Source organism: Bubalus bubalis, chromosome X (genome assembly GCF_019923935.1).
Source record: "Bubalus bubalis isolate 160015118507 breed Murrah chromosome X, NDDB_SH_1, whole genome shotgun sequence".
In the NCBI taxonomy this organism is placed as follows: Eukaryota; Metazoa; Chordata; class Mammalia; order Artiodactyla; family Bovidae; genus Bubalus; species Bubalus bubalis.
Genome location: NC_059181.1, coordinates 64,010,424 through 64,033,823, shown reverse-complemented (window position 1 = coordinate 64,033,823; position 23,400 = coordinate 64,010,424). Strand labels below are relative to the sequence as shown.

Here is a 23,400-nt window from a genome sequence, read left to right as displayed (position 1 = left end):
GAAGAAATCCTGGGGGACCTGGGTTGGGGGAAAGTGGGTGGGTACGGATGTCCAAATGTTTCTTTATGACAGCAGCCTCAAGACCAATAGGAGCAATCTGGGGTTGTCTGTTTTATGTTATTATAGCCTCTCTTTCCCAGTATGGAAAATTCAGCCAGGGCCTCTTGACCTCTCGACTCTTCCATATGCCCGGAAGTGACCCTTGGAGAAATCCCACTTGGTGCCTCTGGTTGAAATGGTCCAACGATTAAACAAATACTAATCAAATAAATAACTAAAATACATTCTCCACCCCCACCTCTTTCTGTCCCCCACTCCAAAACAGCTCTGTGGGAAAGTCAATTTGGGAGTTTCCCACATGTGTCTATGACCGCAACGCCACAGCAGTGATCTGAGTCAGCTACAACTTTCAAAATTCTGTATTTTCTTCTTGTATCAAAGGCAGCCTGCTGGCTGGAAGAGCCCTGGTGATGTTGTAAAATAATTCCCTGTGTCACCTCAGGGGCTACTTGGGACTACTGCCCTAGCTTCCAAAGGCATGGGATACCAGGTCGAGTGAGGCCTGCCAGGCATGTGACTGAACCATATGACCCACTTACCCCAAACCCACTACAGGGATGTTCATTTGCCTTCTGCTCCCTCTCAAGTTGCCCTTTCCTTTTCCCTCTGGAAGAGGGTGCAGCATCAGTGAACAAGCCAGAACCACTGTGGGGTTCCAAAAATAGATGAAGACTTTCAGTCCAAGTTTTGGCCACACAAAGGAAACTGGAAAAGCTGCAAATGAAACTGAAGCTGAAGGATACATGGAGCTCTGGAAAAAGAGTAGGGGTTTTGGAGTCCAACTTCGGTTTAAATCTCAGCTTGGCCTCCTTCCAGATACATGGTCTGGTCAGTTTTTTTCATGCATAAAACTATAATTATATTTCCCCTTTCAGAGTTACTATGAGGATTAAATGTGATGATGCACCCATAGTTCCTGGTACATAGTAAATGCTCAATACAAATTAATTTCATCTTTCATATCTTCAGCTTTTGAAGACAAGATCATGTCAATGTATGGCAAAAACCACCACAATATTGTAAAATAATTAGCCTCCAATTAAAATAAAGAAATTAATTTAAAAGAAAAAATAGGGACCAGGTTTTTTTTCTTTTCTTTTAATTTAATTTTATTTTTTAACTTTACAATATTGTATTGGTTTTGCCATATATCAAAATGAATCCGCCACAGGTATACATGTGTTCCCCATCCTGGGACAAGGTATTGTACCAAAATACTACCTGGTGAGAGGGGTCAGTGGGGAAGAGAGCTGAGGAAGGGGGAAAAGGAGCCAATATCTCATCTTACCAAGTGGATATTCAAAAGATGCAGATGATAATTAACGGGACAAAAACCATAAAAACTGTTAGTATATTGCATAAATTACTAGATTAACCAATAAAGGGATGAAAAATGGTGATATAACCATATAATGGTGATAAATTCTTAGCTAGCTTAGCAGGAAGTCAACAGATAATATCTCCAAATTGGTAAATGAAGGAATAGAAGAAGTGTTTGTTTAGAGAAATGAGGGTAGATACAGGAAGAAAAGAACTAAATTTGGCTGCCCTTCCAGAAAGGGGACTTTGGTGGGATTCTGGCAGGGCTCTGTTATTTCTTTACATGGGTGTTTTCTACTTTGATTACCAAAACTCAACCAGAAATAAGATGGAAAGTCTGGAGCAACAACCACGCCCACCACCTTAAAGAATGGCCCACACAGCACTGCAGCTGCCGTGTAGTCCAGCTTTAGCCCTCTTCCCTGCATGTTGTGCATATTCCTCATGTGAGGCAGACCAAAGCCTTCCCAGAGACATTAAAACACAGAGACGTTACTTTGCTGACAAAGGTCCATATAGTCAAAGCTATGGTTCTTCCAGTAGTCATATATAGATGTGAGAGTTGGACTATGAAGAAAGCTGAGCACCAAAGAATTAATGCTTTTGAACTGTGGTGTTAGAGAAGACTCTTGAGAGTCCCTTAGACTGCAAGGAGATCCAACCAGTCAACCCTAAAGGAAATCAACCCTGAATATTCATTGGAAGGACTGATGTTGAAGCTGAAACTCCAATACTTTGACCACCTGATGCAAAGGGCTGACTCATTGGAAAAGACCCTGATGCTGGGAAAGATTGTAGGCAGGAGAAGAAGGGGACGGCAGAGGATGAGATGGTTGGATGGCATCACTGACTCAATGGATATGAGTGAGCAAGCTCCAGGAGTTGGTGAAGGGCAGGGAAGCCTGGCGTGCTGTAGTCCATGGGGTTGCAAAGAGTCGGACATGACTGAAGGACTGAACTGAAAGCCTTCCCAGGTGGCGCTAGTGGTAAAGAATCCATCTGCCAGTGTAGGAGACATAGGAGACACGGGTTTGATCCCTGGGTTGCGAAGATCCCCTGGAGGAGGGCATGGCAACCCACTCCAGTAGTCTTACCTGAAGAATCCCATGGACAGAGGGCTACTGTCCATAGGGTCACAAAGAGTCAGACATGACTGAACAACTAACACTTCACTTCTTCAAAGCCTTAAAAGCAGGGGCAGAAACTTGATTAGGCCTATTGCTCAAAGAAGCTCCCTTGAAAAGGAGCAGCAATGGCAGTCAGAGCAGCATGAGGCACAGGCCAACTTGAGAAGCCTTTTACAGAACACATTCTCCACTGGAATGGGCCTACCTGTGGAATTGAGACCCCTGGGTCCCCAATTCAATGTTGAGTTCACACTAGCTGACCACAGGTAAAGTCCCAAAGTGCCAGGATATGGCACATATGGCTATGCGAGCAACTCCACCCTCCTATAGCCCTGCCTGCAAGGAGTAAGATCTGCGCCAACCTCCAGCCTAGAAGAGGCCCACCACTCTCCATCCCACTGCCTGAAACTTCTGCCTGGAAGCTGTCTTGAGACTCTTTTCTTAAAAATTCATTCATCCAGAATCAATTGATGCCCAATAGGAATGCAAAGATCACTTCAAGGGAAAGTAAATTAAACCTTTATTCACGTTCAGGCAGAGGGATAATTAGGAAAGTGCTGGGGGGAAATTTTGCCTGTGTGACAGTTTTGCCTGGGGCCAGGCCAGGGCCAGAATACCCTGAAACACATATATGAGCACATGCACATACACACAGCCAGGGAATACACACCCACACAGAGATACCTCCTATGATCTCTGATAAACCCTCTTCCCTTTGTAAACTCTGCCATGGCAGTTCTGGATAGTTCTTTTCTCCTTCTACTTTTTTCTTTAACAGTTTTATTGAGATAGAGTTCAGAATTCAAACTATTAAAGTAGACAATTCAATGGCTTTTAGTATATTCTCAGAATGGTGTGTCCATCACTACAGTCCATTTTAGATCATTTTCTTTATCCTGAAAGAAGCCCATACCCATTAATTCCCTATTCCCACTCCCCGCACAGTCCCTTGTTGTTCAGTCACCAAGTTGCATCTGACTCTTCACAACCCCATGGACGACAGCATGCCATGCTTCCCTGTCCTTCACCATCTCCTGGAGTTTGCCCAAGTTCACGTCTATTGAATTGGTGATGCCATCCAACCACCTCATCCTCTGTCACCCTTGTCTCCTGCCTTCAATCTTTCCCAGCATTCTGTATACAAGTTCCTTATAACATATATGATTTACAAACATATTTTCTCATTCCGTGGGTTGTCTCTTCAGTTTCCTGATGGTGTTCTTTGAAATGAAAGTTTTTCACTCTCAATAAAGTTCAATTTATTTTTTTTTCTTTTGTGTCTTGTCCCTTTGGTGTCACATATAAGAAACCACTGCCTAATCCAAGGTCATGAAGATTTACACCTATACTTTCTTCTAAGATTTTTACAGTTTTAGCTCTTTGATCCATTTTGGGTTAATTTCTGTATATGGCGTGAGGTTAAGGGTCCAACTTCATTTGTCTTTGCATGAGGATTCTCATTCCTTCTTATTTCCAAGGGAAGCACTTTAACTGAGAACTGGGTCTAGGCAAAAAAAAAAAAAAAATCATGACTCATAATAATTACAAAAGTCATCGGTTAGGTCTCTACTAGGTACTCACATATGCTCAGTCATGTCCGACTCTTTGTGACCCCATGGACTATACAGTCTATGGAATTCTCCAGGCCAGAATACTGGAATGGGTAGCCTTTCCATTCTTCAAGGGATCTTCCCAACCCAGGGATCTAACTCAGGTCTCCCACATTGCAGGGTAGCCTTTCCCTTCTTCAAGGGATCTTCCCAACCCAGGGATCTAACTCAGGTCTCCCACATTGCAGGAAGATTCTTTACCAGCTGAGCCACAAGGGAAGCCTGCTCACATATGCTACCTCTTATTTTTATAGCAACTCTTCAAGGTAGAGAGAGATGAACTTGTTCCACTTTGCACAACTGGCAACAGGCAGAGTCAGGATTTGTATAAGGTCTGTCTGTCTCCAAAGCCTAGACTCAAAGTGTTGCACCAAGCTGCAGAAATAAGCATTGTGATAGTGCTTGAGAGATGCTGGTTGAATGATTCGTTAGGCCCAGTTGTTGACAAAAGCTGATGTTGCATAGAAAGTGATCCCAGGGTAGGCTAAAGAAACCAGGACTAGGAGCAACTTAGCAGAAAAATGAGCAGTAACTTCAGCATTAAATACTGATGCACCAAAAGCTTCTGGCTTGATACAGGGGTGCCATTCCACTCTTCCATGACTGAGTAAAATGTTTAGCTTGGAATCTTTTTCTTCTAGTCCCACACAGAGTGAGGTTAAAGATCTACAGTAGTCTGTTGGGCCTGGAAATCCATGAAGATTACCTGATAAGCGGTTTTGAGCAGAGTCCTGGCACCACATGAGGGCCCTGGAGCTGGGATTAGATATAAAGCACCCATGGGCAGAGGCTGGCAGGGCCAAGGGAGAGATCTGACCAAGACTGTAAAGGAAAACACTGTAATAAAGGGCCTGAGAATGCATGGACACCTGAGAATTGGTTAGTAAAGAAAAGCTCAAAGCAAAGTATAAGAAATGTCTAATGATTTCTTGTCTATTTTCTAATAATAATAATAGCAGTTTCTTATGTGCTAGGTACTGTGCTAAGTACTTTACATGTGCGAACTCATTTAATCCTCATGGAAACCTCATAATAGAGATACTGTCTTTATCTCTATTTTACATATGAGAAAACTGAGGAAAAGAGAGGTTAGGTATCTTGCCCATGGTCACACAGAGAGTAAGTGGCAAAGGTGCAGTCTGAATTTAGGCCACCTGGCTCCAGAGTCTGTGCACTTACGCTGCTGCTGCTGCTGCTGCGTCGCTTCAGTCGTGTCCGACTCTGTGCGACCCCATAGACGGCAGCCCACCAGGCTCCACCGTCCCTGGGATTCTCCAGGCAAGAACACTGGAGTGGGTCGCCATTTCCTTCTCCAATGCATGAAAGTGAAAAGTGAAAGTGAAATCGCGCAGTCGTGTCCGACTCTTAGCGACCCCATGGACTGCAGCCCACCAGGCTCCTCCATCGATGGGATTTTCCAGGCAAGAGTACTGGAGTGGGGTGCCAGCACTTATGCTACTAGGCAAGTGGAATGTAAACAAGGGAGGTGGGAGAAAAAAGCATGGTTGCCTCCTTCTAAAAAGTTATATTATGATTTCAGAAATTTCCTACTATCCTCATAGTGGTGTCTGGAGTGCTCTGAAAATTTTTAAAAGGTTTACCAATAAAAAGTGGTACCACAATTAGGACTGTGGTTTTACCTCATTGGAAAAGGGCAAGAAAGAGAGATCAACTAGTCCAAAAGTTTCCAAGGTCACCTAGTATGGGCACACATATTCTGAGAGGACAAACACTAATTAAGGTTTGTAAAAGAACTTACTGTGTATAAGACAATGTTCTGAGAACTTCCATGAACTTTTGAATTTCATCACCACAATAATCCTTTGAAGTAGGTACTATTATTATTCTCTATTTTACAGATAAGAAGATAAAACACAACTTTTTTCAAGGTTACACAAATTATAAATGGCAAAGTAGATTTAAACCTAGGAAGTCCATCCCTCCATCTGGGAGACCTAACAGCTATGCTCAACTGATCTTGCCAAAGCCTATAAGGGAGGCTGCTACAAAAGGAGCCAGACTATAACATCATCCTGTTGTCCTCAATCCCTTTCTTGTTTGCCAACTTGTTTTAAGCCTACTATTAAAAGTTCCTTGTGTTAATTTCAGCAGGTTAGCAATTTTCATAAGCATCAATATATCTTGTCCCCAACCCATCCCAATAACACTGTTACACAGTTATACTACTCTTTTCTATTGGTTTATCATACAGAAAAAGCAATGCCCTATAATTTTCCAGAAGAAAAAGTGCATCTCAAGTGTCTACATTATCTTCCTGACCCTGCCTCTATAATAGAGTAGAAAGACAACAGGCTTTAGGGTAGACAGATCTGGTTTCAAATCCTGCTTTCTATACTTCCCGGCTGAGAGGTCACTTTGCCTCAGTCCACTCCTCTATGAAATAAGGATAATTGCAGCAGATACTTCAGCTCCCAACTCTACCTTCTTCCTCCTCTAGTGTCACACACATACTGAGTTCCTACACTGTTCCAGTCACTTGGAGGCAGGGGACAGAGGAGAAGGAATAAGACAGGAAAACAAATTTAGGGTGTGATAAGAAGTCCAGTGTGGCTGAAGCATAGAGGAGGTAAGGAGGACTGAGACCAGAGCAAGAGTCTTGAATGCCTCAGACAAAGGGGTTAAACTATATTTGAGAGGTAATGGAGCCTTTGACGGAGAAGGCAATGGCACCCCACTCCAGTACTCTTGCTGGAAAATCCCATGGACAGAGGAGCCTGGTAGGCTGCAGTCCATGGGGTCACTAGGAGTCGGACACGACTGAGCAACTTCCCTTTCACTTTCCACTTTCATACATTGTAGAAGGAAATGGCAACCCACTCCAGTGTTCTTGCCTGGAGAATCCCAGGGACAGAGGAGCCTGGTGGGCTGCCGTCTTTGGGGTCGCACAGAGTCGGACACGACTGATGTGACTTAGCAGCAGCAGTAGCAGCAGGAGCCTTCGAGGGTCTTCATTCAAGGGATGACACACATTGAACATTTACTGAGTGCTTATTCCAGGTTAGGCATGATTCTTTACTAAATCCTCACAACAGGCTTGTGAGTAGGTATACTATTTTTCATGTTTTGCAGATGTGAAAACAAAGACTCAGAAAGATGGACTCACTTGCTCAAGATCTCACATAACTTATAAATGACGGGCCTGGGACTAAATCTATACAGCTGGATCCCAGAGTCACACGAAGTTCTGTTATTTTGAGGTAACTCAATCAAGCAGGGTTGTACACAGTGGTGGTGGTGGTTAAGTAGCTAAGTGGTGTCCAACTCTTGCGACCCCGTGGACTATAGACTGCCAGCCTCCTCTGTCCATGGAGATTCTCTAAGCAAGAATACTGGAGTGGGTTGTACACAGTAGACTGGAGAAAAGAGCAGAATACAGGGACTGCTTAGGAGGCCATTACAGTCATCCAGACTCTTAAGAGTTCCTTGGACAGCAGGAGATCAATGCAGTCAATCTGAAAGGAAATAAATCCTGGATATTCATTGGAAGGACTGATGATGAAGCTGAAGCTCCAATACTTTGGCCACCTGATGCAAAAAGCTGACTCATTGGAAAAGACCCTGAATCTGGGAAAGATTGAAGGCACGAGGAGAAGGGGACGACAGAGGATGAGATGGTTGGATGGCATCACCAACTCGATGGACATGAGTTTGAGCAGGCTCGGGGAGATGGTGAAGGGCAGGAAAGCCCGGTGTGTGTGGTCCATGGGGTTGCAAAGAGTCAGACACGACAGAGTGACTGAACAACAACAGTCATCCAAGAGAGGAGGCCAGCGAAATGGAGGCAGTAGCACAGACCCTGAGAATACAGTGTTCTGCTAAGTCACTTCAGTCGTGTCCAACTCTGTGCGACCCCATAGATGGCAGCCTACCAGGCTCCCCCGTCCCTAGGATTCTCCAGGCAAGAACACTGGAGTGGGTTGCCATTTCCTTCTCCAATGCATGAAAGTGAAAAGTGAAAGTGAAGTCGCTCAGTCGTGTCTGACTCTTTGCGACCCCATGGACTGCAGCCTACCAGGCTCCTCCATCCATGGGATTTTCCAGGCAAGAGTACTGGAGTGGGGTGCCATTGCCTTCTCCGATACAGTGTTCTAGAACCAGGCAAATGAATTAATGTGGGAGGTAGGGGGTTTTAGTCTAGCCTAGAAATGTCAGGGGCAGGAGAAGGTTTGTCCCCCCCATGTTCTTAAAAATAAGGAAAATTGTCAATGGTTTAAAACAGGGCAGTTTAACATCTGGATTTCGGTCTTCTCTTAATGAACCAGAGGTTTGGCAGCACTAGGCTGGCACTCCCATGGGGCACCAGTGGGCTGGGATCCAGCAGAAGCTTCTCTCTTGAGATAGAGAAGCATGCCCCAAGGCCCTCTGGGACCTGCTTCTCCCTCTTACCTGGGTGGCCAACAGAAAGCCTGAAGCCCCTAAGCTCTGAATTCTGTTAGGCTGCAAACCCAGAGACTGGGAAGAATAAAGATTGTGGAGGAGGAGTTAGTTTGGGACAGGAGAGAAACATTGTCTCTGTAACTAAGGAAAACTCATGGCCAAGAGGAGATAAAGCAGCTACAGGAAGGCGGGGCAGGGAGTGGGCCTTGAGATGACAGCTGGCATGACAAGAATGGACGAAGGTCAAGGGGTCATCAAGGGGTCCAGGTTTTTTAAAGAAGTAATTGAAGGCATTTATTGATGGAGAGGGGGAAAAGTGGGGAAAGAAAGAGAGAAAAAGGCAGGAGTGGGGATGGCTATGTCTAAAATCCAAAGGCTCTAGCAAAAACTAAGAGGCCATCTGCAGATGTGCTGGGAACCTGTGGGAGGAAGGAGGCTGTACTCAGAACAGAGAATTAAAGAGTGAGATATCTTGATAAAAATGTATCCATGAATGATGAAAGGGTAAATTAGAGGAGTTCAGAAGGATAGGAAACAGAGAAGCCAGTGCACTGCCATGGGTCATTTCGCAGAGTGCCTGAGCTTCCTTTGCAAAAGGCAAATGGAGGGGTATCCCCAGGGAACAGATAGGTTGGTAACTGCCCCTCTAGCCCTGTGGCACTGCAGCCAGGGTTTGAGGTTTCCAGATTTAGGCACAAAGGGGCAGTGGCTGCCCAGAATCAAGACACACATGGGCTGGACAAGGGGGAAGAGAAGTAAAAGCTGCTATGGCTACCTCTTCTCTTTGGAGTCCTGCACTTCTTTAAATCTCACCATTCCCTTGATAAAGTGGTCGGTTTGAGTAGGCCAAGGAAAGACACAGTTGGAGAGAGGGTGTTAATTTAGATGAAGATATCTTTCTTAGTAGCACAGCCCTACTGCACTTTCCATTGAGGTAAGAGTTTTCCATCCTGGCTGGTATTCAGAATTCTATGCTTCAAAAGGAGAAAGCAAGGTAGAGAGAGAAGGGAAACGATCTCTCCCAAATGATCAGCATGGAAGGGGTCATGAAGGCAGTTAATGTCATAGCACTGTCACAATCTTCTTTTGTATATTTTTGGACCCAGCCTGTATGTTTCTAGAGACCAAATGAGGGCCTATTTGGGGCTCTTACCAACATTTAGTCAAGACAGATGTCCAGTAAAAAATTACAATGAAATTTCCAAACCATAGTTGTACCAGCAGCAGAGCAGGCCCCACATAACCATAAGTAGTTCCTAGGGATGAGATTATTTCTGCTGCTCCAGGGATCAGAATGCTTTACATATATTAATAACTACTGCTGCTTTCCCTTCCAATTAATGCCTGATTCTGTAGGACAGCTGCTCTGCAAAACATCAGCATTTAGATGATAAACTTCAGATTATTTATTGGGTTTATTTTTGAAATGCCTTACATTATAACCCCATTTCACTTTTCATATGCTTTCTTTCCTTCTAAATAAAATCTTGGGTTTGAGTTAATTGAGTTCTAGTAGAGGTAATATGTGGAGAAGGAGCCCCCACCAGTTTTTTTCCACTGGAAAAATGTTAGATAGGGATGTCGGACTTCCAGAATGGCTCTATGGGAAGCTGGTGTGACTCCCCAGTGAAACAACCATTTCACTGGTGAAAATTATTTTTAAAAACAACCATTTAAGGTCTCTGGAGATTTGCCCTCAGGGCATACTGCAAGTAGAGAAACATTTATTCAAGAAAATTTACTAAATCTTGGTAAGAACAGTGAGAGACTGTGACATTTGAATCATGATGTGCTCTAATTCCTTGCCCCACCCCCACCAGCTCCATGTCACAGAAGCACTGCTCTCAGCAAATGTGGCCAAGAAAACAGGGCTCCCATTCCTCTCAGCTTCCAATCTAGGGGCTAAAGTTTCACCTCAAGAGCATCTCTTGTTTCCCCTAGCCAGTATTGCAGAAGCTCTCCTCTGGGTGGTCAAGAGGACTGGACTGCTCTCTCCCACCCAGCTTTAATTCAAAGGGTAGAAGAAGCTCTACCTCAGACTCAGCAGGCCAAGAATATTGGGCCCTCAGGCATCCCACCTCAGTTCACTCATAGGAAGATGGAGAAACCTAGGAGAGGCAAGCTAAGACCAGAGGCTACCATCTTCTCCCCAGCACCATTCATAAAGCAGGGAGTAATTCTCCAGGGGAGGAGGGCACACTCTGCACTCCCAGCCTCAGTGAAGTGGTTCAGAGTTTCTACCCAGGGTTGCCAACAGACCATAAAGACAGAGCTCCACAGCACAGTTCTACCTTAATGGGACTGTTTAGAACAGAGTATGGAGTTTATGGAGATTTCAGTGGCAAAAAGTTAAGAGGGGGCTGGTAGTTTGATGAAACTAGTATTAATAATAGCAAGAAAAATGGCAGGCCAGCCAAAAGGTTACCAGGAGAAAAGACAGCCAAGAAGACCTCTCTCATGGGATTATTCTCATCCTCATGGATTTGGAAGGCTGTACACATGCATTTCATGGGAAATAGATGGGCAAACAGTGGAAACAGTGTCAGACTTTATTTTTTGGGGCTCCAAAATCACTGCAGATGGTGACTGCAGCCATGAAATTAAAAGACGCTTACTCCTTGGAAGGAAAGTTATGACCAACCTAGATAGCATATTCAAAAGCAGAGACATTACTTTGCCAACAAAGGTTAGTCTAGTCAAGGCTATGGTTTTTCCTGTGGTCATGTATGGATGTGAGAGTTGGACTGTGAAGAAAGCTGAGCACAGAAAAATTGATGCTTTTGAACCGTGGTGTTGGAGAAGACTCTTGAGAGTCCCTTGGACTGCAAGGAGATCCACCCAGTCCATTCTGAAGGAGATCAGCCCTGGGAGTTCTTTGGAAGGAATGATGCTAAAGCTGAAACTCCAGTACTTTGGCCACCCCATGCGAAGAGTTGACCCATTGGAAAAGACCCTGATGCTGGGAGGGATTGGGGGCAGGAGGAGAAGGGGACAACAGAGGATGAGATGGGTGGATGGCATCACTGACTCGATGGACGTGAGTCTGAGTGAGCTCCGGGAGTTGGTAATGGACAGGGAGGCCTGGCGTGCTGCGATTCATGGGGTCACAAAGAGTCGGACACAACTGAGCGACTGAACTGAACTGAACTGACACATGCACTAGGTTGCAGCTGCTTCAGAAGCAATCAGAGAAGGACATTGAACAAACTTGAAAACACCCCCCAAGCCACACACATATAAAGCAGCAAAGGGCACAAGTCTCACTGGCTCAATGCACTCATGCACAATCTCTGACCAGACACTGCTTGAGCAAGAAGTCAGACTTAAAATTAAATCATAACCATCCCTAGTGGTCTGGAAGACTGTGCCCTCTCAGTCCTCCAGAGAGTAATGGAGAAAGTAATTCTAAGCTACTAGGAAGCTGAATGCGGGGCATAATTGTAAACTCCTTGAACTGTCAAAGCAGTCTCCAAGCCATATATACACAATCAACTATAAAGACAGATCAACAGAGATTTTGCCATTTTAAGAACTATGAAAAGAATAAGGAAGAGGGTGAGGGGAAGTTGGAGGAGGAAAATTAAAAAATGAATAGAACCTAAGAGAAATGTAGGATACCATTAAGTGCACCAACATAGATATAACAGGAGTACCAGGAGGAAAGGTGACAGAGAAAGGAACAGACAAAATATTCAAGGACATATTGGCTGAAAACAATCCAAAGTTGATGAAAAATATTTATATACACATTCAAGAAGCTTAATGAACTCCAAGTGGGATAAAGACAAATAGATCCTTACCCAAACACATCACAGTTGTTGATACGTTGAAAGGCAAAGAGAACATCTTGAACACAGAAAGAGAAAAAAAACTTACCACACACAAGGAAACTCCAGTAAGGGTAACATCTAACTTTTCATCAGAAACAATGTCAGACAGAAGGAGGTGAGATGCCACATTCAAAGTGCTGAAAAACCTTTAAAAATTTAAATCCAACATAACCATCTTTCCAAAAATGAAGGCAAAAAAAAAAAAAAAAAAAAAAAAGACATCAGATATTAACTCAAATCCACAGGAAGAAATGAAGAAAAGCAACAATGGTAATTTTAAAAGTTAGCACTTTTAAAACTCTATACATATATTTGTGTTCTCCTTAGGCTTCCCTTGTAGCTCATTTGGTAAAGAATCTGCCTGCAGTGCAGGAGACCCAGGTTTGATCCCTGGGTTGGGAAGATCCCCAAAGAAATGGCAACCGACTCCAGTATCCTTGCTTGGAAAATGTCATGGACAGAGGAGCCTGGTGGGCTGCAGTTCATGGGGTCGCAAAGAGTTAGGCATGACTGAGTGACTAACACTTACTTACTTACTTTCTTCTATGAGCTTCTTTAAAAGATATAAGGTTATATAAAGCAATAATTGTAACCATATATGGTGGGATTTGTAACATATACACACATAACATGCACAACAATAATAGCACAAAAATGGGAGGGGAAGTCATATAAAAAGAATTTTCTGTATCTACTGAAATTAACTTAGTACTAAGAAAATATAGTTTAAAAATCATGAAATTAAAATGCTACACTAAGAAATATTTACTGCAAAAGAAGGCTGTAAAAGAGGAACAGGGGAACAAAAAGCAAAAACGGCTTAAGGAACCTCTTAGAAACAAAACTAAACTGACAGCAACCAGAAGGAAGGAAATAATAAAGACTGGAGAGGAGACACATGAAGTAGAGGAAAGAAAAGCAATAAGAGAAAAATCAACACATTCAGAAGCTGGTTACTTGAAAAAAATCAACAAAATTGACAAATCTTTAGTTAGATTGATGGAGAGAAAATTAGAAAAGACAACTACTGCTGCTCTAATAGAAATAAAAAGGAAAAATAAGAGAATACTATGAATAATTGTATGATAACAAATTAAATAACCTAAATGAAATGAACAAATTCTAGAAAAAAAAGTTTTAGGACATCCCTGGTGGCTCAGTAGTCCACCTGCCAATGCAGGAGACACGGGTATGATCCCTGGTCCAGGAAGATCCCACATGCCATGGAGCAACTAAGCCCATGCACTATAACTACTGAAATCTGCATGCCCTATAGCCTGTGCTCCACAACAAGAGAAACCACCACAATAAGAAGCCCGCACAACTAGAGAGTAACACCCATTCTGGGCAAGTAGAGAAAAGCTTGTGCAGCAGTGAAGACCCAGCACAGCCATCCCCGCCCCCACCCCCACTCCCCTGCCGCCAAAAAAAAAAAAAAGTTTTAAAGCTGACCTAAGAAGAAATAGAAAATCTGAAAAGACTTATAACAAGAGATTGAATTAATAATTTAAAAACTTCCTACAAAAAAGTACAAGCCCAAATAGCTTCATTGATGAATTCTACAAAACATTTAAAGAAAAATCAAGACCTTTACAAATTCTTCCAAAAAACAGAGGAGAAAAAAACACTTTCAAACTCATTTGTGAGGCCATCATTATCTCAATATCAAAGTCAGATAAAAGCATCATAAGAAAAGAAAACTACAAAAGCCCTTTGAATATAGATTCAAAAGTCAACAAAATATTAGCAGACCCAATTCATTAACATATAAAAAGAATGATATGCCATGAACATGTGGGATTTACCCAAGAATTTAAAGTTGCTTTAGCATCTGAAAATTAATTGAAATCATTAAAGGAGAAAAGCAACATGACAATTTCAATAGATTCAGAAGAAGCATTTGACAAAATCTAACAACCTATTGTGACTTTGAAAAATCACTCAATATGAGCTGGAGGAACCAACCATTCTGACGTCAGGCTATACTACAAAGCTACAGTCATTAAAACAGTATAGTATTGACACAAAAACAGAAATACAGACCAATGGAACAAGATAGAAAGCCAAGAGATAAATCCATGCACCTATCGGCACCTTATCATTGACAAAGGAAGCAAGAATATACATTGGAGAAAAGATAGCCTCTTCAATAAGTGATGCTGGGAAAACTCGATAGCTACATGCAAAAGAAGGAAACTAGAACACTTTCTAACACCACACACAAAAATAAACTCAAAATGGATTAAAGATTTAAATGTAAGGCCAGAAATTACTAAGTTCTGAGAGGAAAACAGGTGGTATACTCTTTGACATACATCACAGCAAGATCCTCTTTGATGCACTTCCTAGAGTAGTAGAAATAAAAACAAAAGTAAATAAATGGGACTTAATTAAATTTAAAAACTTTTGCACAGCAAAGGAAATAATCAACAAGATTAAAAGACAACCCTTAGAATGGGAGAAAATAATTGCAAATGAAACAACTGACAAAGGATTAATTTCTAAAATATACAAGCAGCTCATGCAACTCAATACCAGAAAACAAACAACCCAATCAAAAAACGGGCAGAGGATCTAAACAGACATTTCTCCAAAGAAGACATACAGATGGTCAACAAACACATGAAAAGATGCTCAACGTCACTCATTATTAGAGAAATACAAATCAAAACTACAATAAGGTATCACCTCATTGTCAGAATGATCATCATTAACAAAATCTACAAACAATAAATGCAGAGAGGGTGTGGAGAATAGGGAACCCCCTTGCACTGTCGGTAGGAATATAAACTGATACAGCCACTATGAAGAACAGTATGGAGCTTCCTTAAAAAACTAGGAATACAACTACCACATGACCCAAGAATCCTACTACTATATACCCTGAGAAAACCATAATTGAAAGAGACACATGTACCCCAATGTTCATTGCAGCACTATTCACAAAAGCTAGGACATGGAAGCAACCTAGATGTCAATTGATAGATGAATGAATACAGAAATTTTGGTACACATATACAATGGAATATTACTCAGCTATAAAAAGAATGCATTTGAGTCAGTCCTAATTCTGTGGATGAACCTAGAGACTATTATACAAAGTGAAGTAAGTCAGAAAGAGAAAGACAAATATTGTATATTAATGCATACATATGGAATCTAGAAAGATGGTACTGAGGAACCTATTTGCAGGGCAGCAGCAGAGACAGACATAGAGAACAGACTTGTGGACACAGTGGGAGGGGGGAGGAAAGAGTGGGGCAAATTGAGAGAATAGCATGGAAACACATACACTACCATACGTAAAATAGCAAGTAGCATCTGCTGTGTGACAAAGGGAGCTCAACCCAGTGTTCTGTGACAACCTAGAGGGGTGGGATCAGGTGAGAGATAGGAGGGGTTTTAGGAGGGAGGGGACAAATGTATACCTGTGGCTGATTCATGTTGATGTGTGGCAGAGGCCAACACAATATTGCAGGGTCACTGTCCTCTAATAACTGTGTTTTGTTCTATACTTCTACATACTTTTATAATTATAAACTTTGATTATTAGTTATTCAAGAACAGTTATATTTTATGAGTATTGTTCAATTGTCATCACCAATAGAATGATACTCAGATGTGTTCTTTCTATATAACTTTACAAGTAATTTAAAAATGCAAAAAAAAAATCACTCAATACACTAGGAATAGAAGGAAATTTCCTAAACCAAATAAGGGGTTTCTATAAAAAATACCACAAGTAACATCATAACTAATGTTTCATCAAAAGTGAAAGCTTTTCCCCTAATATGAGGAAAGATGTTTGCTCTTACCACTTCTATCTATTCAACATTGTAAGGGGGGTGGTTCTAGTCAGGAGAAAGAAAGAAAAAAAAGGAAGGAAGGAAGGAAGGGAGAGAGGGAAGAAGGAAGGAAGGAGGGAAGGAAGGGAGAGAGAGTAGGAGGGAAGGAAAGAATAAAAGAAATGAAAGAAACAAAGGGAGGGAGGAAAGAAAAAAGGAAAGAAACAAAAGGCATTCAGATTGGAAAGGAAAAAGTGAAACTATCTCTATTTGCAGATGATGTGATTTCATATGTAGCAAATCCTAAAGAAACCACTAAAAAGCTATTAGAATTATTTCATTCAAGAAGGTTGTAGGATACAAGATCAAAATACACTTATCTTCTTTCTTCAGATGACCAGTATCACACCAGGGACCACCACCTTAAATTTCTAGGCATAGAGAGAGACATATTGCATTGATATTTCCATATCAGCACATATAGAAATAACTCATTATCTTTTAACCCTACCTGGAGAGCATTATACTGTAAGCAAGCTGTTGTTGTTCAGTTGTAAGTCTTGTCCAATTCTGCAAACCCATGGACTGCAGCATGCCAGGCTCCTCTGTCCTCTGCTGTCTCCTGGAATTTGCTCAAATTTATGTCCATTGAGTCAACTGTCTCATCCTCTGCTGCCTCCCTCTCCTTTTGCCTTCCATCTCTCCCAGGATCAGAGTCTTTTTCAATGAGGTGGCTCTTCACATCAAGTAGCCAAAGCTTCAGCTTCAGCATCAGTCCTTCCAATGGATACTCAGGGTCAATTTCTTTTGGGATTGACTGGTTTGATCTCCTTGCTGTCCAAGGGACTCTCAAGAGTCTTCTCTAGCACCACGATTCAAAAGCATCAGTTCTTTGGTGCTCAGCCTTCTTTATGGTCCAACTCTCACATTTATACATGACTACTGGGAAAAACATGCGTTGACTAGACGCTCTCCTGTCATCAAAGTGATGTCTCTACTTTTTAAAACACTGTCCAGATTTGTCATAGCTTTCCTTCCAGGGAGCAAGAGTCTTCTAATTTCAAGGCTACAGTCATGGTTCACTGTGATTTTGGAGCCCCCAGAAAAAAATCTGTCATGGCTTCCACTTCTTCCCCTTCTATTTGCAATGAAGTGATGGGACCAGATGCCATGATCTTAGTTTTTTGAGTGTTGAGTTTTGAGTCAGTTTTTTTCACTCTCCTTTTTCACCCTCATCAAGAGACTCTCTAGTTTCTCTTTGCTTTCGGCCATTAGAGTGATATCATCTTCATATCTGAGGTTGTTGATATTTCTACTGGCAATCTTGATTCCAGCTTGTGATTCATCCAGCCCAGCATTTCACATGATGTTCTTTGCAGAGAAGTTAAATAAGCAGGGTGACAATATACAGCTTTCCCAATTTTGGAAAAATAACTCCTTTCCCAATTTTGAACCAGTCAGTTGTTCCGTATCTGGTTCTAACTGTTGCTTCTTGACCTGAGTACAGGTTTCTCTGGAGACAGGTAAGGTGGTCTGGTATTCCCATCTCTTGTTGTGATCCACACAGTCAAAGGCTTTAGCATAGTCAATGAAGCAGAAGTCGATGTCTTTCTGGAATTCCCTTGCTTTCTCCAAGATCCAACGACTGTTGGCAATTTGATATCTGGTTCCTCTGCTTTTTTTAAACCCAGATTGAACATCTGGAAGTTCTTGGTTCATGTACTGCTGAAGCCTAGCTCGAAGGATTTTGAACATAACCTTGTTAGCATGTGAACTGAGCACAATTGTACGGTACTTTGGATATTCTTTGTCATTGCCCTTCCTTTGGGACTGGAATGAAAACTGACCTATTCCATGTACCATATTTTATTTATGGCACCTTGAATGAAAGACATTCAGGTAATTTCCTAGTGTTTACTATTACAAACAATATTGCAATGAATATTTTAAGCATATGTTTATTTCTAATCTGTGTATTCTTAGAAATGAAATTGTTACTTCAAAAGTTATACATTTGTAATTTTGATAGCTTTTGCAAAATAGTCCTCCAAACAAAGGAGCTATACCAAGTGACATGCCTACTAACAGCACACTGGAGCACTGGTTCCCATTCTGCACCCCGCCTCCCCCCAGCAATCCTGTCAACACAGAACTATCAAAGCTCTTGATATTGGCTAATCTGATATAATTTGATATTTCACTGTTTAAATTTGCCCATGAGAAAGGTTAAGCATCTTTACAGATGTTTCATTTTTTCTCTTTTTCTTTGAACTTTGCTCCTCTTTTCCTTTCTCAGGTCTTTGGCCTCTGATTTATGGGAATTCTTAATTCATTAAGTAAATTAGCTTTTTGTTGTTATACATATGCTAGTCCACATTTATTAGGTTCCAAAAGCCCCTCCTCCCCTGCTTATTTTTTTAATCATTTTTTTTGACATTATTTGTCGGAGAAGGCAATGGCACCCCACTCCAGTACTCTTGCCTGGAGAATCCCATGGATGAAGGAGCCTGGTGGGCCGCAGTCCGTGGGGTCTCTACAAGTCAGACACGTCTGAGCGACTTCACTTTCACTTTTCACTTTCATGCATTGGAGAAGGAAATGGCAACCCACTCCAGTGTTCTTGCCTGGAGAATCCCAGGGACGGGGGAGCCTGGTGGGCTGCTGTCTATGGGGTCACACAGAGTCGGACACGACTGAAGTGACTTAGCAGCAGCAGTGGTATATTTTGCTTTGTAGAAATTTTTAAGTTATATGTTGTCAAATGATTACTATTTTTTTTCTTTAAGTTTGATGGGCTTTATGTATTTCCTAGAAAACCTGCTTTCACAACAAGATTATAAAAGTAAATTCTCCCACGGGTACTTATTTTCATGTTTTGACTTTTTAAAATTTCCATCTTTGAGCCATCTGGAACTTATTTTGATGCAAATTGGGATTTCACTTTATTTTTTTCAAATGGGTAACTATTTGATCCATCACTATTTATTAAATAACCATCTCATAGGGCTCTGAAATGTCACTTACTTCACCTACTAAATCTCCTCATGCATTGGGGTCTGTTTTGGGACTCTTCTTAAAAAATTTTATTTTTAATTAAAGGATAATTGCTTTACAGTGTTTTGTTGGTTTCTGCCATACATCAACATGAATCAGCAATAGGTATATATATGTCCTCTCCCTCTTGAACCTCCCTCCCACCTCCCATCCCATGCTACCCCTCTGGATTGTCACAGAGCACCAGGTTTGAACTCCCTTAGTCATACAGCAAATTCCCACTGGCTATCTATTTTACATATGATAATGTATATGTTTCAATGCTACTCTCTCAATTCGTCCCACCCTCTTTTTGTTTTGGGACTCTTATTTTTCATTATTCTGAAGGTTCATTCATGTACCAGAACCAAACTGTTTTTCTATAGATTTCAGTATCTAGTACTGCTACTAATACTTGATTTCAGAGAAAAAATCTGCTCTCAGACTTGTACAACAGACATAAATTTGACCATGTGAATCATAAGGCAACCTATTCAGGAATAGAAAGGGCAAACTGTTAATCACTTGGAACTTTCTGACAGCCAGCCTGGCTCACATTTTTAACATTCACTTACTGGATAAAAGGTCTTCACTGAAGCACACAATGAAGCTCTTGGACCTAGGAGGGCTGAAGAAGCCAGCTAGTCTACCTTTTCCTCTGACAAATGTTCTCATTTCCAGAGAGATTGTGACTTCTCTGAGTCCCACACTGCCACATTGACCTTCGGATCATGGAGGTACAGGCACAAGCCTGCCTCTGACCAGGAAGCAGGGCACGTGGGCTCATACTGTGGTCTGATGAAATATTCAGACTGCTTAAAAATGTACCTGGCCAGGATGTCCCTGTTGGTCCAGTGGTTAAGAATCCACCTGCCAACACAGGGGACATGGATTTGATCCCTGCTCTGGGAAGATCCCACATGCTGCAGGGCAACTAAGTCCATGCACCACGACTACTGAGCCTGCACTCTAGAGCTTGTGTGGGGTTGCAAAGAGTCATACGTGACAGAGCAACTTCACTAGAACTCATGCGCCACAACTACTGAAGCCTGCACATCTAGAGCCCGTGTTCTGCAACAAGAGACAGCACCACAATGAAAAGTCTGCACACTGCAACTACAGAGTAGACCCCACTTGCTACAACTAGCGAAAGCCCATGTGCAGCAATGAAGACCCTGTATGGCCAAAACTAAATAAATCAAACTTGCTACTGAGGCCTAGTAGAATTATATTATATACCTTATATATACTGCAAATATGATTTTAACCCAGATCTCTTGATTTTGAATCCTTGCAGAACAAAATATAAATACAATAAATCTTGACACTATAGAAATACAGAAGTTGAGGCTTAAAAAATGGGCAGGAGAGGTGGAAGTTTGAATAGTAATGTTAGCGTCTTTAACACAAAAAGTAAAAAGAGAGTGGCTGTCAATGGACTAGGCAATAGAAATTTCAGTATAACATTTAAAGTCAGTAGGTAATCATTATTAAGAGGGGGAGGGATAAATTGGGAGATCAGGATTGACATGTACAAAACACCATATATAATATAGATAATAAGGACCTACTCTATAGCACAGGGAACTCTATACAATTCTCTGTAATGGCTTATATGGAAAAAGAATCTAAAACAGAGTAGATACATGTATATGTATAACTGATGCACTTTGCTGTATGCCTGAAACCAACACAACATTGTAAATCAACTATATGCCAATAAAATTCCAAAAAGAAAAATGTACCTGGCCAGCAATGGCTACCACTAGCTTTAGGAAGTGGTTGAGTAAACCCATACCTAGATTGCTGCTGTTAGAGGCAGAACTGGAATTGACCAGTAGAAATAGCCCTGACCCAGTTGATAGAAGATGAATAAATAAAAATCTGCTGTATACACTAGCATGAGCCGTCTGAAAATGAAATTCAGAAAACACTTCCATATATAAGCACATCAAAAAGAATAAAATACTTGGGAATAACCTTAACAAAAGAAGTAAACTTTCATACTCCAAAAACTACAAAACACTGTTAAAATAAATCAAAGAAGATATAAATAAATGAGAAGACAGTCTATGTTCATATACCAGAAGACATAATATTGTTACATGTAAGTAAGTGTTAGTCGCTCAGCCGTGCCCGACTCTTTGTGACCCCATGGACTGTAGCCCACCAGGCTCCTCTGTCCATGAGATTTTCCAGTCAAGGATACTGGAGTGGGTTGCCATTTGCTTCTCCAGGGAATCTTCCAACCTAGGGATGTACTACTCCCCAAATTAATCTGTAGAATCATTGCAATTCTTATGAAAATCACAGCTGTCTTTTTTCTTTTTTGTATAAATTGACAAGGTGATCCTACAGTACATACAGGAATGAAAAGGACCTAGAATAGCCAAAACATTCTTGAAAAAGAGCAGCAAAGTTGAAGGAGTCATTCTTCCCAACATCAAAACTTACTACAAAGCTACAATAATTAACATTCTGTGGTACTAGCACAAGACTAGATATAGATCAATTGAACAGAACTAATCGATTATACATAAAATCAAAATTTCTGGCCAACTGATTTTGGACAAATATGCCCAGATAATTCAATGGGGAAACAGTGTTTTTTTCAACAACTGGTGCTAGGACAACTAGATAGCTACAGGCAAAAAAATGAAGCTCAACACCTGTCTGATATCATATACAAAAAATTAACTCAAGATTATAGACTAAATGTAAAAGTTAGAAGTTTAAAACTCTTAAAACACAGAAGTATACCTTCAGGATATTGGGTTAAGCTATTTTTTTTTCTTACATAAGACACTAAAAAACACAAGTGAAAGAAGAGAAGAATGACAAGTTGAACTTCATCAAAATTGAAAACTTTTGGACTTTAAGGAACACCATCAACAAAATGTAAAAGCAACCTATGTACATAAATATTCATAGCAGCATTATTTGCAATATACAAAAAGTGGGAACAATCCAACTGTCAATCAACTGGTAAATGCATTAATGAAATATAGTATATCTATACAATAAAACATTAAACTTGGCAATAATGCAAAATGAAGTGGAATGACAACTTCAAGCATGACAGTATAAGAACCTCTGTAAACACACTCCCCAGCAAAAATGGTGGAATTTCTTTTTTAAAAAATCATTGATTTCTGGTTTCCAGTCTGGCATCTAACTCTTTCCTAACAAGTAAAAAGAAAATCCAACTGAAAATCAGTTTATTCAAACTGAAAAGCAACTCTTTTATCCACCAGAGAACTGAGGTCACAGAGAAAATTTCTGCCCCTCAAATTAGATATACAGACAAGCAGAGACAGAGAATCACAACTTATGGGAGCAGAAACCAGTACTGGGGTAGGAAAATCCGAACTGTACAGTAGTACCCCCAGGATTCCCAGTGGATTCCTTAAACTGAAGACAGTACCAAGCCCTATATGTGCTATGTGTTTTCCTACACATCCATACCTATGATAAAGCTTAATTTATAATTAGGTGCAGTAAGAGATTAATAACAATGACTAATAATAAAATAGAACAATTATAACAATATTCTATAATGAAAGTCATGTGAATGTGGTCTCTCTCACTCTCTCAAAACATCTTATTGTACAAATGTAATGCCTTTTCCATCTTAACTGAGCATTCATCATGCACTGTGGCTATAACTTTTGCAGTCTGAGGTACAACAGCAAAACTAGCACAAATTTCTTTATCCTTCATAACAATTTCATGGATAGGAGATTTGTTCTTACTGTAGATCCTAGCAATCTTTGCAAATGATTTTTTTTTCCTTATTAAGTTGAGAAGAGAACATGAACCTTTTCACTTAACGGAAGCACTTTATGACTCTTCTTTGGCATATCCAAATTGCCAGCATCACTACTCTTGCACTTTGGGGCCAGTAACAAGTAAAATAAGGGTTACTTGAACATAAACACTGTGATACTGTATCAGTAGATCTGATAACCAAGATGGCTGCTAAGTGACTAACGGGCAGGATACACTGGATTAAAGGATGATTCACATCCTGGGTGAGACTGAGGATACCGTTGTGAGATTTCACCATGCTACTCAGAGTGGTGTACAATTTAAAACTTATGAACTGTTTATTTCTGGAATTTTCCACTTAATATTTTTATGCCACGGTTTACTGTGGGTGAATGAAACCACAGAAGGAAAAACCACAGATGGGGGGAACAATTATAATTGATGAACTGCTGGAGGCCCAGTGTGGACA

At 41.1% G+C, this 23,400-nt stretch overlaps 1 protein-coding gene across 2 annotated transcripts in view; it reads right to left on the bottom strand.

Moving 5' to 3' along the window:
* Positions 1-3,003: 3,003 nt before the first annotated feature.
* LOC102406836 (NHS-like protein 2) overlaps positions 3,004-23,400 on the bottom strand; it is a 107,559-nt gene continuing 87,162 nt past the window's right edge. For both annotated transcript variants that reach the window (XM_025275898.3, XM_044937131.2), the window contains one exon: positions 3,004-4,011. In XM_025275898.3, coding sequence (XP_025131683.2) covers positions 3,975-4,011 — 37 coding nt within the window. In that variant the 3' untranslated portion in view covers positions 3,004-3,974. The remainder of the gene's footprint in view (positions 4,012-23,400) is intronic.